The sequence below is a fragment of the Mchenga conophoros genome, linkage group LG19 (genome assembly GCF_057382185.1).
Source record: "Mchenga conophoros isolate Kocher_MC1m ecotype Shallow Benthic linkage group LG19, M_conophoros_male_GT1.1, whole genome shotgun sequence".
Classification (NCBI taxonomy): Eukaryota; Metazoa; Chordata; class Actinopteri; order Cichliformes; family Cichlidae; genus Mchenga; species Mchenga conophoros.
Window position 1 is genome coordinate 17,930,183 of NC_140544.1, and position 16,636 is coordinate 17,946,818.

At 41.0% G+C, this 16,636-nt stretch overlaps 2 protein-coding genes across 2 annotated transcripts; both read left to right on the plus strand.

Annotated features, from left to right (window-relative positions):
• The first annotated feature begins 298 nt into the window (after positions 1-298).
• On the plus strand, positions 299-3,851 carry synj2bp (synaptojanin 2 binding protein). The gene is made up of 4 exons (XM_085257878.1): positions 299-494; positions 1,021-1,157; positions 1,334-1,429; positions 2,115-3,851. Exons 1-4 carry the CDS (start codon positions 431-433, stop codon positions 2,244-2,246), a joined length of 429 nt encoding a protein of 142 aa, XP_085114004.1. The 5' UTR covers positions 299-430; the 3' UTR covers positions 2,247-3,851.
• Positions 3,852-3,922: 71 nt separating this feature from the next.
• Positions 3,923-15,561, plus strand: LOC146552010 (deubiquitinase DESI2). The gene is made up of 5 exons (XM_085256458.1): positions 3,923-5,883; positions 9,326-9,398; positions 10,180-10,273; positions 10,366-10,507; positions 13,134-15,561. The coding sequence occupies exons 1-5, from the start codon at positions 5,845-5,847 to the stop codon at positions 13,377-13,379; spliced, it is 594 nt and encodes a 197-aa protein (XP_085112584.1). The 5' UTR covers positions 3,923-5,844; the 3' UTR covers positions 13,380-15,561.
• The last annotated feature ends 1,075 nt before the right edge of the window (positions 15,562-16,636 follow it).

Genomic DNA, 16,636 nt, shown 5'->3' on the forward strand with positions numbered 1-16,636 from the left:
GCCTAGCTATCTATACAGGTATGTCACCAACACCCTTTCCACTCTTTACATCTGTTCTCACTTCCTCCTTACTAATTCTCTTCACTCCCTGATTCACTAACTGACCTCCATCTGCCCTCCTTTCTCTTTTATGTCTTTTATTCATCAACTCCTCAAAGCACTCCTTGCACCTCCTCAGCCCATTCCCTTCACTCATTAACTCTGATATTGAGTATTTTTTAATAACTTGTCTCTGATTTGCCTCCCTGCCCTGTAATTCGAAAATCAGCCTGGAGTTCAGCCTCTTGCCGTCAGGGGGCACTGTTACAGCTCTGTCTGCGCCGGTGGTGGCCAAAAAGCAAATCGAAACTCCTCAATGAGTTCACCTTCAGATACATAGTTTGTCCCTCTTCTCTGAAGATTTATTTTACCAGGTTGACGTTTGGACACAATGAACGGCTCTCTGGACACTTCTTCCAAAGTGGAAACCATAAGGCTGAAGCGAGGACCGGCTGGTAAGGAGATAATTAGTGGGACTGTTACCAGTGGATAGCACCACTAGCTAGCTGCGAAAGCTAGCAAAAATCATCGCTGTCAGGCTGTGCTCAGTGTCCTGAAGCTAAAGGCTAATTTGCAAATAAAAGCGACCAAACCTCCGCGTCGTTGTGGCGTAAATGGAGGAAGTAGATTATCGAGGCCAACTGAGTATTAGCAGCTGCCTTATTTGCAAAGGAAAAGCTGATTTATGCACTTTGACCCAGTGTTAAAATCTTTAAAAGTTATCGGCCCTATCACGCTGATGGACAGCTCGTTCATAGACACCAGTGGTTTATTTATTTTACAGACTCGCTTACACTCGGTTATGTAACATTTTGTCAGGTTGGTCTTGCTTTTAATCTGCTCGTCTAAGTAGCAGTGCAGCTTTGGAAGATTTCCTCTTGAACTTTGATCTACTTGGATAAATATTATTGATTGGGCCAGCAGCTGCTGGTCTGGTGAACCTGATTATATACTGATTACACTAATGTGTTTTCTTTTGAGGCTTGGGTTTCAATATAGTTGGGGGCGTGGACCAGCAGTATGTGTACAATGACAGTGGTGTATACGTGTCTAAAATCAAAGAAGATGGAGCTGCAGGCCAGGACGGAAGACTACAGGAGGGCGACAAGATCCTCTCGGTAATAAAAGCGTCATGTTTTTGCTTTGGACTGAAAAAGACACATTTGAAGAGATGTCATGCATTCACCATGGCCTTTTCTCTTAACAGCTCACTAATAGAAAATGAAACCAAATATATGCTGCAGAACGGGTTGGAAGTGAGCTTTTATTTATTTATTAACTTTAATATTTCTAGATAAACGGAGCTGTGCTAGAAGGCCGGACACACAAAGCCGTGGTGGAGCTGTTTCGGACAGCTGGGGAGGAAGTGGAGCTCCTTATACAGAAAAAGGTCAGGAGTCAGGAGCTACACTCTCAGATCAGAGAGACTGACTGCTTGTTATGTGGTCTCAGTAGCTCTAGAGCATTATTGTTTCAAGCTTTATGTTATTAAGACAATTTTAAAATTAATTCTGAATTTCACTGGTAACAAGAGTAGTGGTGATGTGCGAGTGTCAGCAGGTTTTTATAAACAGTCTCACTGCTGCAAGCTAAGGAGGACGGAGAGGTGCATCATGCAAAACAAGTCTGTAAAAGTTTATAGCTCTGCTGGAGGAATTTAAATTGCTGATTGCCCTTTAGCATCTTTTAATGTTTCTTGAATTCAAAGTGAGAAATAAGCAAAAAATAAGTCTGGCAATGCCAATACAAACAAAAAACACCAAAACATAAAGAAGAACTGCTACCAGTTAGTGCAGTACAGTGCGCCTCCAAGCGTATCAGATCCTTTCTGTTAAAACTGTTTCCTGACGGTTATGCAAATCAGTGATGTCATGAACATACCTGTAGAGATAAGCATCTTTAAACTGCGCGTGAGAGTTTTACTTTCCGTCGGTTGTTGAGCTTAAAATAAGTGTGCGTATGTGCACGCATGTATAAACAACCACAGAAGATAAGTTTTCTCTGTCCACCACAAACATTTGTGTCAGTATCCCCTCAGTGCAACTTTAATCTTTGCTCCTTTTTATGTCTTGCAGGAATCCCACCACATGAACGGCTCCACAGGCTCTGAGTCCGAACACCAGTCTCCTGCGTCTATTCTGGGATTACTGGCAGTGTTAACGGGAGCTGCCGCAATCCTCTTTTACATTTACAGGCGGCGCGCTTAGAAAGCGCAATGTCTGTACATAATTTTTAGGATCAAAAACCATTGCTAAATGCCAACTACATGAGAGAGGGAACAAAATGTGAAAAGTAGATCTTGTTTTTGCGATTAGCAGGTGCTGGTGTCACTGATGAGGTCCCCCCCACACACATACGTGCATATTTTGTGATTAATGATAGCTTTTTGATACCCCTCCTATGCAAAAAGTCTTACCACAGAGATGAGATAACTTTTATTAGGTAGCTTTACGATGGTAAGTAAAAGAAGGGTGTATACATTCCTGCTGCTGGACTGAGTTTCTCAGGCAGAAAAAAATGGCTGCTTGTATATGCAAAACTATTTAATCTTTGGATAGAGTCTGACTGCTTGAACCTGATCATTATAAACTGAAAGAGTGTTTAGGTTCAGTCACTTGTAGGCATCTAAGCCTCCATCATTGAATGGGGGATCTCTCTGAACTCTACCTTCATGCTTCACACACATAGGTTTGATTTTCATTTTGAAGTGTTGCACAGAATTGTGGGAGGAGCAGCACCCTAATGTGGTGTTTATCAGGAGCTGTGGCAACTGATGAAAGCAGTTGCTGTGATAAAAGCTCATAATGGACTTTTTTTTGTGTGCCTTTTTCCTGTTTGCAAAGAAACGGAGGAGATTGCGTTGCTTCATTTTGCTCTCAAAATGAAAATCAGACCCATCCGCCCTCACTGTAGCCTGTTAAAAGACCGGAACCTATAATGAGCCAGTCGTCTCTCTTAAATGTTTAAAAATAGACATCAGATATATTATTACATAAAAAAAAATATTTTATTTAAAGACTTCTGGTGACTGAAATTTATTGAAAACCTTACTCAAGCAGGAGGAAATGGTGTATTTATTGGGGACTGTTTTCAGCTGCAGATGAATACACATTCAGTGTTCTAATGAGCATTCCAAGTACAGGAAGTTGTGTGTGGGATTAACATTACTTGGTGCAACAGAGCAGCTGGATGACAGCGTAGAGCCCTGTGGCTCAGACAGCTAACCTATGAGAAGATGGGTTAGTGAAATCACCTAATATTTGGTTATTAGTCTGTGACACTTGTCCACAGTTTGGTAATATGAACTCAGTAGTATGAATTTGGTACCTTAGAAAAAAACTCTTGGTCAGGCCACTCAGGGTGAACCGCTGATCTGAAATCAGGCTCATTTCTTCAGGCTGAAACACTCGCCAGTGTGTATAAAGACACTAAACCTCCTGCTGAGCTTGAACATAGATGAACATACGAAAGAAATTGTTTGTATTTGTCTGACGGACCAAACAGCAGCTCGACACTGAAACGCAGCTAAGAAACGATTTGCTGTCAGCCTCTGTAGATGTTTTTACGTTTCTTCTTGCACTAGCCACAATCATGCAACTCCTCCATTAAGGACCATAGTGCAAGTAAAGAAGAAGTGAATCGTGTCCACTGTGGTGGTGTGTGGTCTGTAAATACATTTCATGTTGCTCTGCTGAGTGAGACGGTAGGATGTAAAGTATCTCAGAGAAAGAGATGTGAAAAGTGTAATAAAATATGCAAATACTGTGTGTTTGTCATCCAGCAGGCAACTATTAAAATTCATGAAGAATTAACTGGTGTGTGTGTGTGTGGGGGGGGGGGGGTTGTGATTTTTAGTTTGGGGTTATTTGGGGGGGGAGGTCGATCTTTAAGGCAAGTAATGTTTTACTTAAGTGAATAAAAACAAGACACTAGTGGAAGATTGCACAAAATAAAAAGTACTCAATAAGGAACGTCAGAGAGAACTGCAAATTCAGGATGTTTAGAATTGTGAGCCATTTAATTATAAACTACAATGTTGTGTTTAGCTTTGAGGGTCAAACCTGAGGTGACTTTAAGCAGGTGAATTACTAATTCAAGGGGGAGGTTGAGTTTTAATATATATATATATATAAATATATACGTTTAAAGCAAATATAGCAAGTTAGTATATGTTTCATCATCATCTGCATGTTTATTAATTGTGCTATCCTATTTCATGTAATCCTCTTTGTAGATTGAAAATAGTTTGATCTGTAATTGTATTTATTTGTTCCAAACAAAGTGCCCATCCAGCCATTATACTTTATCATAAGCGGATTAATTTATTCATCCAAATTTACTTCTAAGTTTCTAAAATGATAGTAAATTAGGAATGCGTGCACATCTTAAGTTTTTAATGTAGTCTAAGTAGTTTTTTTTCATGTTTTTTTATTTAAAGTTATTGGTTAGAGAGTTTCGTTTTTTTAAAACTGAGATTTCCGAAACACGAAAACAAATAATTTCATTATTTGACATTAAAGAGAAATTATAAATTATCTCTTTTTTCCTTTTTATTTCTTTTTTTGGTTGGAATTTTGGACGTTGACCAACACCGGATGTGGTCTGTTTGTTTTTCAAAGTAAAAGTGGATTTGCGAATATTAAGAGTATTTTTTTCCTTTTTGTGTCAAAGTGTAGCACCAGTTGAGTTTTTTTTAAGTACACAAAACGCTGAAATTGTTTCTCTCACTTTAAACCGAGTGTTCCCTAAATCGGTGTAAGTTGGAGGTGGAACATTAAGAGCATTTCAGTCTGTCGAGCGGGCTGACAGAAATAGTAAAGAGGTGTCTTTTGTAACAAAATATGCTCCTGTACTCCCACCAGCGGCTCTGTCTCCCATCAGCTGTTGGAGGATGCCTTGCAGGCACATATGATGTAATCAACCGGGGAGGCAGAGCCAGAGCTGGATAATAGCCGCACAATACGGATGCATCTCGGCCGCTTCGGGACTTGGTGAAACCGATTTGGAAGCCTTCGTGGAGCGGTCTCGGGGAGAGGATCGGCGATGTTTTGGGGGTCGTATCGCGGAGGTTTGAGTCTGCTGTCCTCCCTTCTCTACGAAGAGGATGTTTGATGCTGACCAGCAGTAGCAGCAGCACCGGCTGGGGATGCTCCTGCTGAACTTGACTCCCCTATCAGCTGTAATTAACCGCCATGGCCCAGGAGTCTTTCCCTCCCGCAGTTGCTCCATCATCCTCCGCGTGAAAATGGCCCGCACTCCGCCTCCATCCTCGACTTCCATCTGCTCTAGCTGTCGCCTTTTCGCTCATGATGACAGGAGGGCACCCGCCTCGGATTTCAGCGCATGCAGGGCCTTCGTGTCGACTATGGATCACATCATCACCCCTGATCTGATGCTGTGAGCTGAGTGCCGTGGTTGCTGTTATTACGCAAAGGCGCCTGCTGCCACCATCGATTTCCCTTAACAGCTGATTATATTTCGGGGCTCGGAGATGGGCCTCTTTCATTGCTGCACCTCGCTTTGCCCTGCTCGGATCTGAGTTCCTGACCGTACTTGCCGTAATGGCTCTGTGACATCTATCTCAGCCCTCAGCTGCCCACTTTCTTTAGACTTTTACGCGCGGAGCTGCGTCCATGCAGTTTTGTTGCCTTGTGGGGGAATGAGCATCGGCCGTCCCTCCTGCAGAGGTCTGCCCGTTGCAGCTCCTGCCTTCCACCGTGTGGCCCTGTGACTCCACCGGGTGAGGAGGTGCTGACAACCTTAAAACGCGGACTAAGGTTTGCCTTTCCAGCTCAGGTTAAAACCATGGCTAATGAACCCGTCATCCTTAACGTGTATGATATGGTAAGGATCCACCTGAACCAAAGTGCACTCACTTTCTGTTTTCTTTTTAGTCACTGTCCTCTGTTTGGTATTTACACTCAGAACAATGGCTTGGGGAGTGAAGGAATCCACATGTGCTCATGCTTTGAAAACCAGGGAGTGGGGTACCTGCAGCAAAGTCCACTCTTACAGTATCACTTTTAAAGCTGAGGTTTCCACTTCACATTCTTGTAGTGTCACACTAAAACAAAGCATTTTTTTGTATAATTTTTTGCTGTTACACCCACCTTCAAAGATTTACTGCAACGCCAAGTGAAGAAGAGCCTGGGTGGTTTCGTAGCCGCTCAGCATGTAGGTTGGTCTGCTGCAGACGTGACTACATTGTTTTATTCTAGGCATTATTTAACTGTGAGCCCCATTTGGCAGGTGGAATCATTTATCTCTGACATTTAAATTGAAGAAAGTAAGAAAGAAAAGAAGAATGATAGGAAAATTTTGTTTTATAGGCCACTAGGCAACCACAGACCTGTGAAACAAGAGACTCCCTCAATCTTCTGACCTCTGTCTCTGTGCCTGGGATTCACATCATATGTATACACAAACACACCAGCAAAGGACAAGGGTCCTCATTCAGACTTGGACCCAGTGGCTGTTTTCGCATACTGTACTGCTGAGCAGTGTCCTGTGTGAATCTTATGCAGAATTCCTCCATTTAGATTGAAACAATGTTATCATTTAGCAGCATGCAGACAAATAAAATACGATTCTGTGCAACAACAAACACAGAATGTGTTGTAAATTCAGGGATTTCACTCAGTATCCAAGACAAAGTTTGATAATAAAGCAAAATGGTGGACTTTAGCTACATCTCAAAGCCAGGACAGAAGAGAATTTTAAAAAATATATATATAAAAAAACATTCATGAGTAATTAAGTAATTTGCAGAAATCTTGAGGCATGTGTCATTTCTTTATATTTTGAGGATCCCGACTTTCTTGTAAACTTTAAAGTGGTCATCAGCAATAGTTCTCCAAGCTTTCTGAAGGTCCTTCAGAGTTTTTCTGTAGACATTTGGTGCGTTTTCACTCATTTTCAGGCCACTTTTTATACACGACTGTTTTCAGAAGTGTTTTTTGTTTTTTTTTAATCCACTTACCACAGACCTATGAATCATTCAAGCATAAAAAAAGCATTTAACTCAAGGGATGAACCAGACGGACAGCTTAGCAAAGAACCCATTTTAAACTGTATCTTTGGGCACTTTTGTTACTAACAGCCTGTCATGAAAAAAATTGTTCTTTTGTTGACTCTATGAAAAATGGCAAATATAAAACAATTTGACAGGCATAACATTTTTTGTACTAATAAGGCACCAAAACAGCTATCAGTCAAAACCTTGTCATATCTCAGGATGCTGTACAATGTGTTCTTTAAAAAATAAGATAAGTGGACAAGTGGAGGACAAAAGAAGTGTCAGCCTTAAAAACTATCTACAGCAGATTAAAAGTATGTGAAAGTTATTAAGAATTAGGGGGAATCCAACAAAGACCTGACACAGGTCAGAGAAAAGTACCATCATATTGTGAGACACCATGTAATACCACGTGGAAAGCATCTGACAGCACCTTCATTTTTCAGCATGACAGTAATCCCACTGTATATGCAGTAAAAACCTGGATAGAAAAAACATGCAAGAGTCATAGACTGGTCTCCACAAAGCCTGGAGAACTGTTCCTGAAGATTTCTTAAAGGGAAGGTTCTCACTTGTAAAATAAAACTGTAGAGCTTATATTTAAAGCAAGAAATTTCCCCACTAGGTATTTGAATCCCACATTTTTCTATTCTTAGTGAAGTTAAATATTTCAACAAGTGCTTTCATCTCCAAGCTTTAAGACTGTTTGGAGAAGGAATACAGTCATGATTCACACCAGAACTGAGAGTGTATACTGGCACGCACTTGCGTACAACCACAAACGAAGCCAGGTGCAGCTTTGGACCTGGCAGCTTCCTCCTGATAACTTCAAACTATCTCACAGATGAGGATCTCATTGTGACAGCAGAAGTAACAGCTGCTTAAACAGCTGATTAAATTCCAGGGTGGTGGCTCCACTGTGCTGGGACTTAACAGGTCATGTTGTTGTTGTTAAACTGGGAGAAAGTGATCACGAGGGCGGTGACAGCCAAAGTCAGCCTTAAATAATTTGTGGGGAATTCAGCACGACAAGAAGAGGAAGCAGCAGGATGAGAGTAAATCGACAAGGATGATGAATCAATCATCTCTGAAATGAAATCTAAGCGATTTGTAGATGTGTGCAGCGATGCATGCTTTATCTGCAAAGGCAGGAAATAAAAGAAAGCTCCGCTAATGGGACTCAGTTGTTTGTGCACTCTCGGGGAAGTCAAGTCATTGGACATGTTTGTCCTTGTAGACTGTTTCCTTCTGGTTGTATTATTCTTCCATCCCTCATGTGAGAGCTAAAAGGCAGGAGGTCACTGCAAAAACATGAGGAGAGCCTGCTGACACGAAGCAGTGCGGTGGAAATGCTTTTATTGTATTATTCTACGTCCGGAAACATGATTTATTATTAATAAGGGACAGCTGGGGTAGCAAAGATGGCTCTTAGCATGTTTTCCCTGGGGTGTCTGAGGATAGGGGAGTGTCGGTGGGTGTTGGGTGAGGGAGCTTTGGACCTTCAGTGAATTATCTCATAACTGTCTGCAGTGAAGGGCAAGCAGGTTGGCTCACAACACCACCATCAAAGGATGATGGGTAAAATTTCCTCCCGTAGTCCAGTCTGTGATTGATCGCAATGCTGTTCTGTGGCAAATCTATCCATCACTGGGCATTCTCAGTGGATGCTGGTATGCCAATGCTTTTGCAATCTGAATAGAAATGTGTAGGTAAAGCCAACAAATGCACTGATTCGTGCTCTAAAGTGCAGGTAAATTAAATTAAATACTTTCTACCAACAGTAGGAGGAATTGTAGTATTCTGCTACAGGACAAGCATTTTATGCTAAACTAAAAACCTTGCAACAGTCAGATGACCTGCACACAACATGGAGAAATAAAGCACATAGACATGTGCTAATAGGAATCCTCACATCACTGACACGCAAATTAAATCAGCACATTTGTTGGTTTAATCGAACATTATAAAAAAGTGAACTTTAGAGCCGCTGGCGGGAAGGCTTCGTCACCTTTGTACAGAGCAAGCTTCTGGTATAGCTTTACTGCACAGGCCTATACAAACAGTACAGAGAGTAAGTGTATTCTAAAAATGCCAAGAAAGTTGAAAAATGTCCAAAATGCACTAAAAGATGCATGTGCAGTCAAAGCCGTTCACTTCTTATTTGGTAATAAAGTATAAGACAGTGCTATTATAGATCGCAGTGTGATTCTGCAGGGCAGCCGCATGGTTTCTCCTTCCTGACTCTTTCCTTCTCTCTGTGTTTCTCTGCAGTATTGGATAAACGAATACACGTCCAATCTGGGCATTGGTGTCTTCCACTCAGGCATTGAGATTTATGGGAGAGGTAAGAATGGAGCTTCCTGTATGTCTCTGAAATCCAAGTTAGTGGCATCAGAATAACACTACGAGTGGAAACTCGGAGCGGTGCATCACTGCACAGATGAAGTCTGGTTTTAAAAATGGAATAACGGGTTATGTTCCTAATATCATGACCCCATTTCCCTGGGTTGAGTCATCACTGACTCACTGTGTGTGTGTGTGTGTGTGTGTGTGTTTGGTTTTAAAATAGAGGCAGAAACCAGCATGAAACCAGATCACTGGGAATCCATTACATCCTTGCAACTGGAAATATTGGCTCTCTGCACAGAGAAATATGATGATAGCGAAAATATGGGCTTTACTAGGAGAGGAAATGACTCCATTAATGGAATTTACTCATAATAACCTGAGTTTGAATTAATGACCCATGAATTAAATATACTGCCACTGATCTAACGCTACTTTGGACCTAATAATAAAGTATAAAACGCGTAGACTTGGTTGCATTTAGTCCATCTTTTGGACAAAATCAGGTGGAGGTTTTATTGGTGTAGTTTAGTTAACTTAGTATTTACTAACTTGCATTTAGCTACATGTTTAAGCATCTCTATGCAATACTTTGTTGATCACAGTTTTTCCTAAGAAGGCTGTAAACAAAGGGCTGAGAGACCTGCAATTAAACAGGCCTAATAATTTAAGAACAGTGTGTCTGTGATTAATTGTGTGCTTCTGTGTAATTACAGTTGCTCAGTGCTTTCATTCAAAGCGCTAACCTGTGTTTTGCCTCTTTGTCCTCTGCCACACAGAATTTGCATATGGAGGCCATCCATACCCTTTCAGTGGCATCTTTGAAATCAACCCCGGCAATGCTGCCGAACTGGGAGAGACATTCAAATTCAAGTGAGCGTGCTCCATTTTAGCATACAGTGCACTGTGATGCTGTTAATGGTGGAGGTGAGTGTGCTCACGTAACTCTTTCTGCTTTTAAACAGGGAGGCCATTGTTTTGGGCACCACTGACTTCACAGAGGAGGACATAGATAAAATCATGGAGGAGCTCGGTAAAGAGTTCAAAGGGAACGCCTACCATCTAATGCACAAAAACTGCAACCACTTCTCCTCCTCGCTGTCTGAGGTCAGTCTCATACAACTATGTTCCTCTAGGTCTAAGTAAAAACCTGTAAAAAAGACAAAAGAAATCTTCCTTTTCAAGCGAAAATTTGTGCACAGGAATACATTTAGAGCTACACATCGAAGGTCAGTTAAGTCATTACAAGCAGTCTTAGGGAAAGTTGTAAAAGTGCCTTCTGTGGTTCAGGAGGTTCATTCAGCATCAAACTACCACAGGAGAAGAACAATAAAAGGACAAACAGTTTAGTAGTTGTAAAGCATCCAGCTTTGGGGTTTTATATCTAGATAAAGATATTCAGACGTTAACACGAAGACACAGACAAAGAAGGCCTGCAGGTCAAAGACAAAAGAGAAGGATGAGGCAGAGGAAGGAAAAATTAGGGAAACCCTGAGGGAAGTAAACACATGAAGAACAATAAACTCAAAGTAGAAACTGTAATTCCATGGAAACTAGACTATAACACTGTCTGTAAAAGAATAATTTAAAAAACAGAAGCATTCTATAAAGGAAGAAAAAACAGAAACTCAAAATTAAAGCTATGCAAGAAGTCCCGAGTCACAATAATCGAAAAATAGCAAAGACCCTAGGATTATGACAGATAGAAGGTTATCACCTTTGCTAAGATAACTTAATATGTTTTGTTTAACAACACATTGCCTGTTTGTAATTTTTTAGTAATGCTTTGTAAGCATCGTGTCAAGCAGTCATACCACCAAAATCCACACTAGGAATTTCAGTCATGAATGAAATGGTATTTGTTGAGGTAGGAACTTTTTGAAGACAACCCTTGCTGTCCTTTTCCTCCAGCACCATTATGAGGTCAGCAATTTGGGGTTTTGGGGTTCGTGTAGTATTATGCAAATGTTCTTTTCAAACACGTGCCTGCAAAGTTAACTACGAGGTATGAAATATGTCTGTGAAGGTTCTCAGTCATCCAGGTCATCGTAGTCAAAGGAGCTTGCAAAGAAAAGCGACCCAGCAACACGCTCAGACAAAAACTGGTTCACCCGAAAGACAAAACGCCAAAACACAGACTTAGCAATGTGGTGTATGCTGCACAGTGCAGCGAGGAATGCCCAGACCTCTACATTGGAGAGACCAAACAGCCACTTCACAAGCGCATGGCACAACACAGAAGAGCCACCTCCACAGGACAAGACTCAGCAGTCCATCTGCATCTGAAGGATAAAGGACACTCTTTCGAGGATGCCAATGTTCACATTTTGGACAGAGAGGACAGATGGTTTGAAAGAGGAGTGAAAGAAGTCCACTGTGAGCGGCCATCTTTGAACAGAGGCGGTGGTTTACGACACCAACTCTCTGCCATCTATAATCCAGTTTTGAGATCCCTTCCCAGACGCCTTAATGCCCACTCACATCCTGGGCCATCTGATCTCAGGAATTCGCATGATAAGGTGGGGCCAGGTTTCACAATGAACTCACCCGAAACTCTGGCTGATTGGGACCCACACCCAGTTACACACCTTGGCACGGGCGATTAGAGGATCATCAGGGGGTCCTTTTGTCCCTCTGTGGGGGGATACTCCCACTAGGTTTAAATCTGGGACTCCCCACCATTTGACCTTAGAACTGAAGAAGCTTCTTGGATGAGAGGTGAAACGTCTTCAAGTAACTTAAAGAAGTCCAGACGCTTTTCTTTGCAAGCTCCTTTGGCTTCGAGGTATGAAGTAGATAAAGTGCTTAAAGTGGACAAAATAAAGAAATCCCTGTATGAATGTGAGCATCGCTAAGGGCACTAATGCACTAGTCTTAGTCGTTTTTTCTGCCTCTTTATTGGTGGCTTACCAATAAAAACCCAATTAAAGAAAAAACATCCTGCAGTAGCATTGCATTACTTGGTCAAGCTGCATCTTGGGAAATGTAGGATGTACCCCAAAAAGCTGTAAGGAAATCTCAAAAAAAAATTGGGATTTCCTTACCTGGATGATTGAGCGTGCATCAAAACAAAATGTAGGATACTAACTGCAGGCGAAAGCACATTAAATCCGACTTTTTTGTCCCTATGCGACCCATATCCGATCATGGTATGTCAGTGTGAACAGCACAAATCTGATATGTCCAAATCCGACCTGGGTCACTTTCGCATGTGGTCCTGAATCCGATACATATCTGATGTTTTAGAAAGCGACTGTTGTTTGAACGGTCATGTCGCATTAAATCCGTCTTTTACGTCACTGACACAAGACAGACGCCAATTATCAGTGCCGGAGAAGACAACGTGAACGCTTCCTGGCCATCCAGTGTAGATAGTGAAACTGTTTGGAAGACAACGTTGGAGAAACGTGAACATTTTATTTGTACTGTATAATCTGCAGATTCTGACAGAAATCTGCAACTATCCTTTGAAGCACTGCTCCTCTAAAACAGCAATACGGATAATTATTAGGCCATACTGAGGTCTTGGGCCATGGTCCATTTACTGAGGTCTGCTAGTCAGCCGCTAGACTTTAACTTCATTATACATAAAGAGAAATAAGGAACACATCCACATAACCGTCTATAACCACATTTTCTTCTAATGTTTAAATGCCTTATGCTCTAAAACAGCTAAAACAAAGACAGTATGTGGGATACAGCTCTTATCATCACTTATTCAAACTTTTTTCAGTTGCTGTGTGGACGGGAAATCCCCCGCTGGGTCAACAGACTGGCGTACTTCAGCTCCTGCATCCCTTTCCTGCAGAGCTGCCTACCCAAGGAGTGGTTAACCCCGGCCGCCCTGCAGAGCCACATCAGCCTCGGCCTTCACAAAGAGGAGCATAACGAGTCGAGCGACGAGGACCCTTCGTCGCCGTCTGGAGCCACAGCCGCTGGCTCGGGCTCCTCCCACAGCTGTCGTCACACCAGAGTGTGACGTGACCTCTGGACCTTCTCACCACTGCTTCTGATGGCATTTGTAGGCTTGAACAACCACCTGACCTCATACTGTTTGTCCTCTGCGTAAAAGAGGCAGGAAAAGAAGAGTTTCCTTTTTGAAAAGAGAGCTGCTGCCAGAGACTTCAGGCCTACAGACTTACAGAGAAGCCGTTTGTCCTTTCAGCAGACGACAGCATGACGAGGGCGTGCTTTTCCCTGAGCCCTGAAGTGCGTGTCTGATTTTGACAGTGACTACTTGTAGATCTGAAGTTTGTAGTATGTTATTATTAGTCTTTTCCACAAACTTTGAAATCTTTGTCAGCCTTGTTCCCTGCCCTGCCTTCAGAGCTGCTTTTGTAGAATGACCACATAGACACTGGATGGTTACGTCAGCAGGAATCTGCTCGACTCCAACAAGTTCTCGTTCGATAACCTCTATGTGGCCTTTGCCTGATGTTGTTGATTCGGCTTTCTTTGTTTGGAACTTTTCTTTGGCCATTTTAGAGGGTTAACGGGTAAAAAAAAAAAAGGAAAAAGATTTGATTGTTCCCTGAGTTCAATCTGAGTGAGTAAAAGTCCTGCATGTGGAAAGAAATTAACAAAAGATCCCACTTAACTTACTTCAGATAGAAGCTCCTTCTTCTATTTTTTAAAGCGATTACCTTCGTTCAAGCTTGTTTTAAACATAGACGGTTTGAAACAATCAAGGGCAAACAGTGCCGCTGTGCACACAGCCTCGGACAGCCCAGTCACGACCTGTGAACATCTCAGAGACACAAACACAAAGAAAGTCAAGCTGCTACTCTGACAAATATTGACTTTGTGACCCAGAACACATTTTGTCTATACTTTTATATCCAAGTGATCTTTATATTATAAAGGTGCGTTAACTTATAGAAAGGGAAAATAGACATTTACAGACAGATTTCCCCTGGATGACATCTTTTTCACCTTTGAGACCGAGCTGCCACGAGAAAGAACGACAGACATTCAGTGTTTCCTCTAAATTGCAGAAGTCATTAAAGATAATGTTCTTTTTAAATACCCCCGTTGGCTCTCTTGCCTAGATTTAAAATACAACATAAAGTCCATGTTATGCCTCTACAGTTAATATTGAGTTACAGCCAGCAGGTAAACATCACTGAAGCTCACAGTTATATTGTGTTTGTTTAATCAGACTAAGGCGTAGGACTGGAAAAAAAGACCTGTGGGTCTTTTTCTTGACTGGGACCAGTCACAGAGAGACACACAGTGTTTGTGAGTATTAAACAAGCCATATACAACATGTTAGAGGTGTTAGCGGAGGATTATGTGACCTTTTTACAGAACCATGCTAGTCCTTGTAACTAGTTCCTGTCATGCTAAACTGAGGTAGACAGTTTCTTAGATATGAATCCTATGAACATTAGACTGGTGATAATATCGCAACAGTATAAAAGAGCATTTTTCCTAATATAAAACTGTTAACTAAGTACATATTATATTGATTGATTTCCCCAGTGATGTTTTTACAGAAAGTATTTGAGCCTTTTAAAATAATGAGTCATTATGAGGAGATAGAGAGAGAGAAGCTCACGTTCTCAGAGGGGGGGAATTGTGATGTCGTAAAATTAGTTCCAGTCACTGCAGGTTTAGCATACATGTCAGTAAAAGACGACATCAATGACTTTGGACCCTGATTAAGAAACTGTTACAACGATGAAGACCTGCTCCTTGCTTGAAGAAGACGAGGCCACGTGTTTGAATCTTTGTTCCCCACCTCTCCTGCTGTGGTGCATTGAAGGACAGCTTTCTTTTCTCAGGAAGGAAATCACATACTTGTAGTAGTGACAGTCATCCCGTTCATAAATGGGCTCAAAAGTGCAAATTAACTTTTTCATTTTATTTTCTTCTTGTTCATAAATAAGCTACCGTATCTCCCTATATGTTGGCATATTCTTAGTTTTTTTGAAGTGTGCTGTGATCAACTTTTTGGTTCATTTTGAGTTGATAGGGAGAGGGAGTGTACAGTGATCAGTACTACATGCTCAAAAGTCTTCAACACTTTCTACAAAGCAAACCAGACAGGTTTTTTTTTCTTCTGTTGTACTGTGTCAACCTAAACCTTGTATTTGTTTTTCCTAACCCAGGACAATTTTAACAATGATGATAGTGCTAGAATAAAAGAGATGGAATCCTAAGTGATGCCTGGCTTCTTCTGTTATAGTCCAAAATATGGGCACTGGAGGACCATAACACATATATTTGTATATTTCAAATTATCATTCACATTTTTAGTATAAAATACTTATTCTTTTATCTTTTGGATGTTCAGTACTGTGAAAGAATCCTGAACCACCCCTCATTTCTTTATATTTTAATAGGAAAAGGTGAAAGAGGTGCAGCAATTTATTTAAATGTGCAAAGATACATGGAAATACAAGAACAGGGTTTGTACAGTTTTAATGAGTTTGTTGAAGCAGAGAAATTGATGACAATGTTGCAAGAAAGAAGCCATTAAGAAAAGACAGGAAGGAAGGTCTGACTGAAGAAACTGAAACAAACAAAGAGAAAGTTAGAAAAAAGGCACAGCTTTCCAAAATGTTTCCACGGGAGTGTTAATAGTTAAAGAAAAATAATTTAAAAATGTTTGCAGTGCAGTAAGAATAACACATTTTTGGTCAACTTGAAAGAAATGCATATGTGAAAATAAAAGAGAGATCAGAGGTCAATTGGGACAATCCATGTGATACTTAGAATCCCAGTTTACCAGTATTGTTTCCTAAATGTTGCCAATACAAAGAAAGGCTGTGGGATTTTAAGCATAGTGTTAAAGATAAAAGTCATTTTTTGTAAGTCTGGCCATATTTGACCTTGAAGAAGAGGTCAGAGGTCAATTGTGACATAATATTTCAAATCTTTTAAGGTATTTTTTTTATATGTCGACAATACACACGAAACAGGTTACAAGACTTTTTGTCAGCTGTTGACCAATAAATCATTAAGTTCACCTTGAAGACATCAGTGGATGTGAGACAGATTTTAATGGATCATTAACATGAACTCACTCTACACCCCTACAAAGTTTTATCAGAATTAATTCAAAACTTTTCAAGCTGTCTTGTTTACAGACAGAATGACAGGCACTCATGCAAATAATATCGAATGTGGAAGTAATAAACAGGAAGCCAGATAAAGTTAAAGAAAAAAAAGAACGTGGATTGCAATAAAAAGTCATTTTCAATGAAAGGTGTGCTAGTTTAAGATTTGATATGA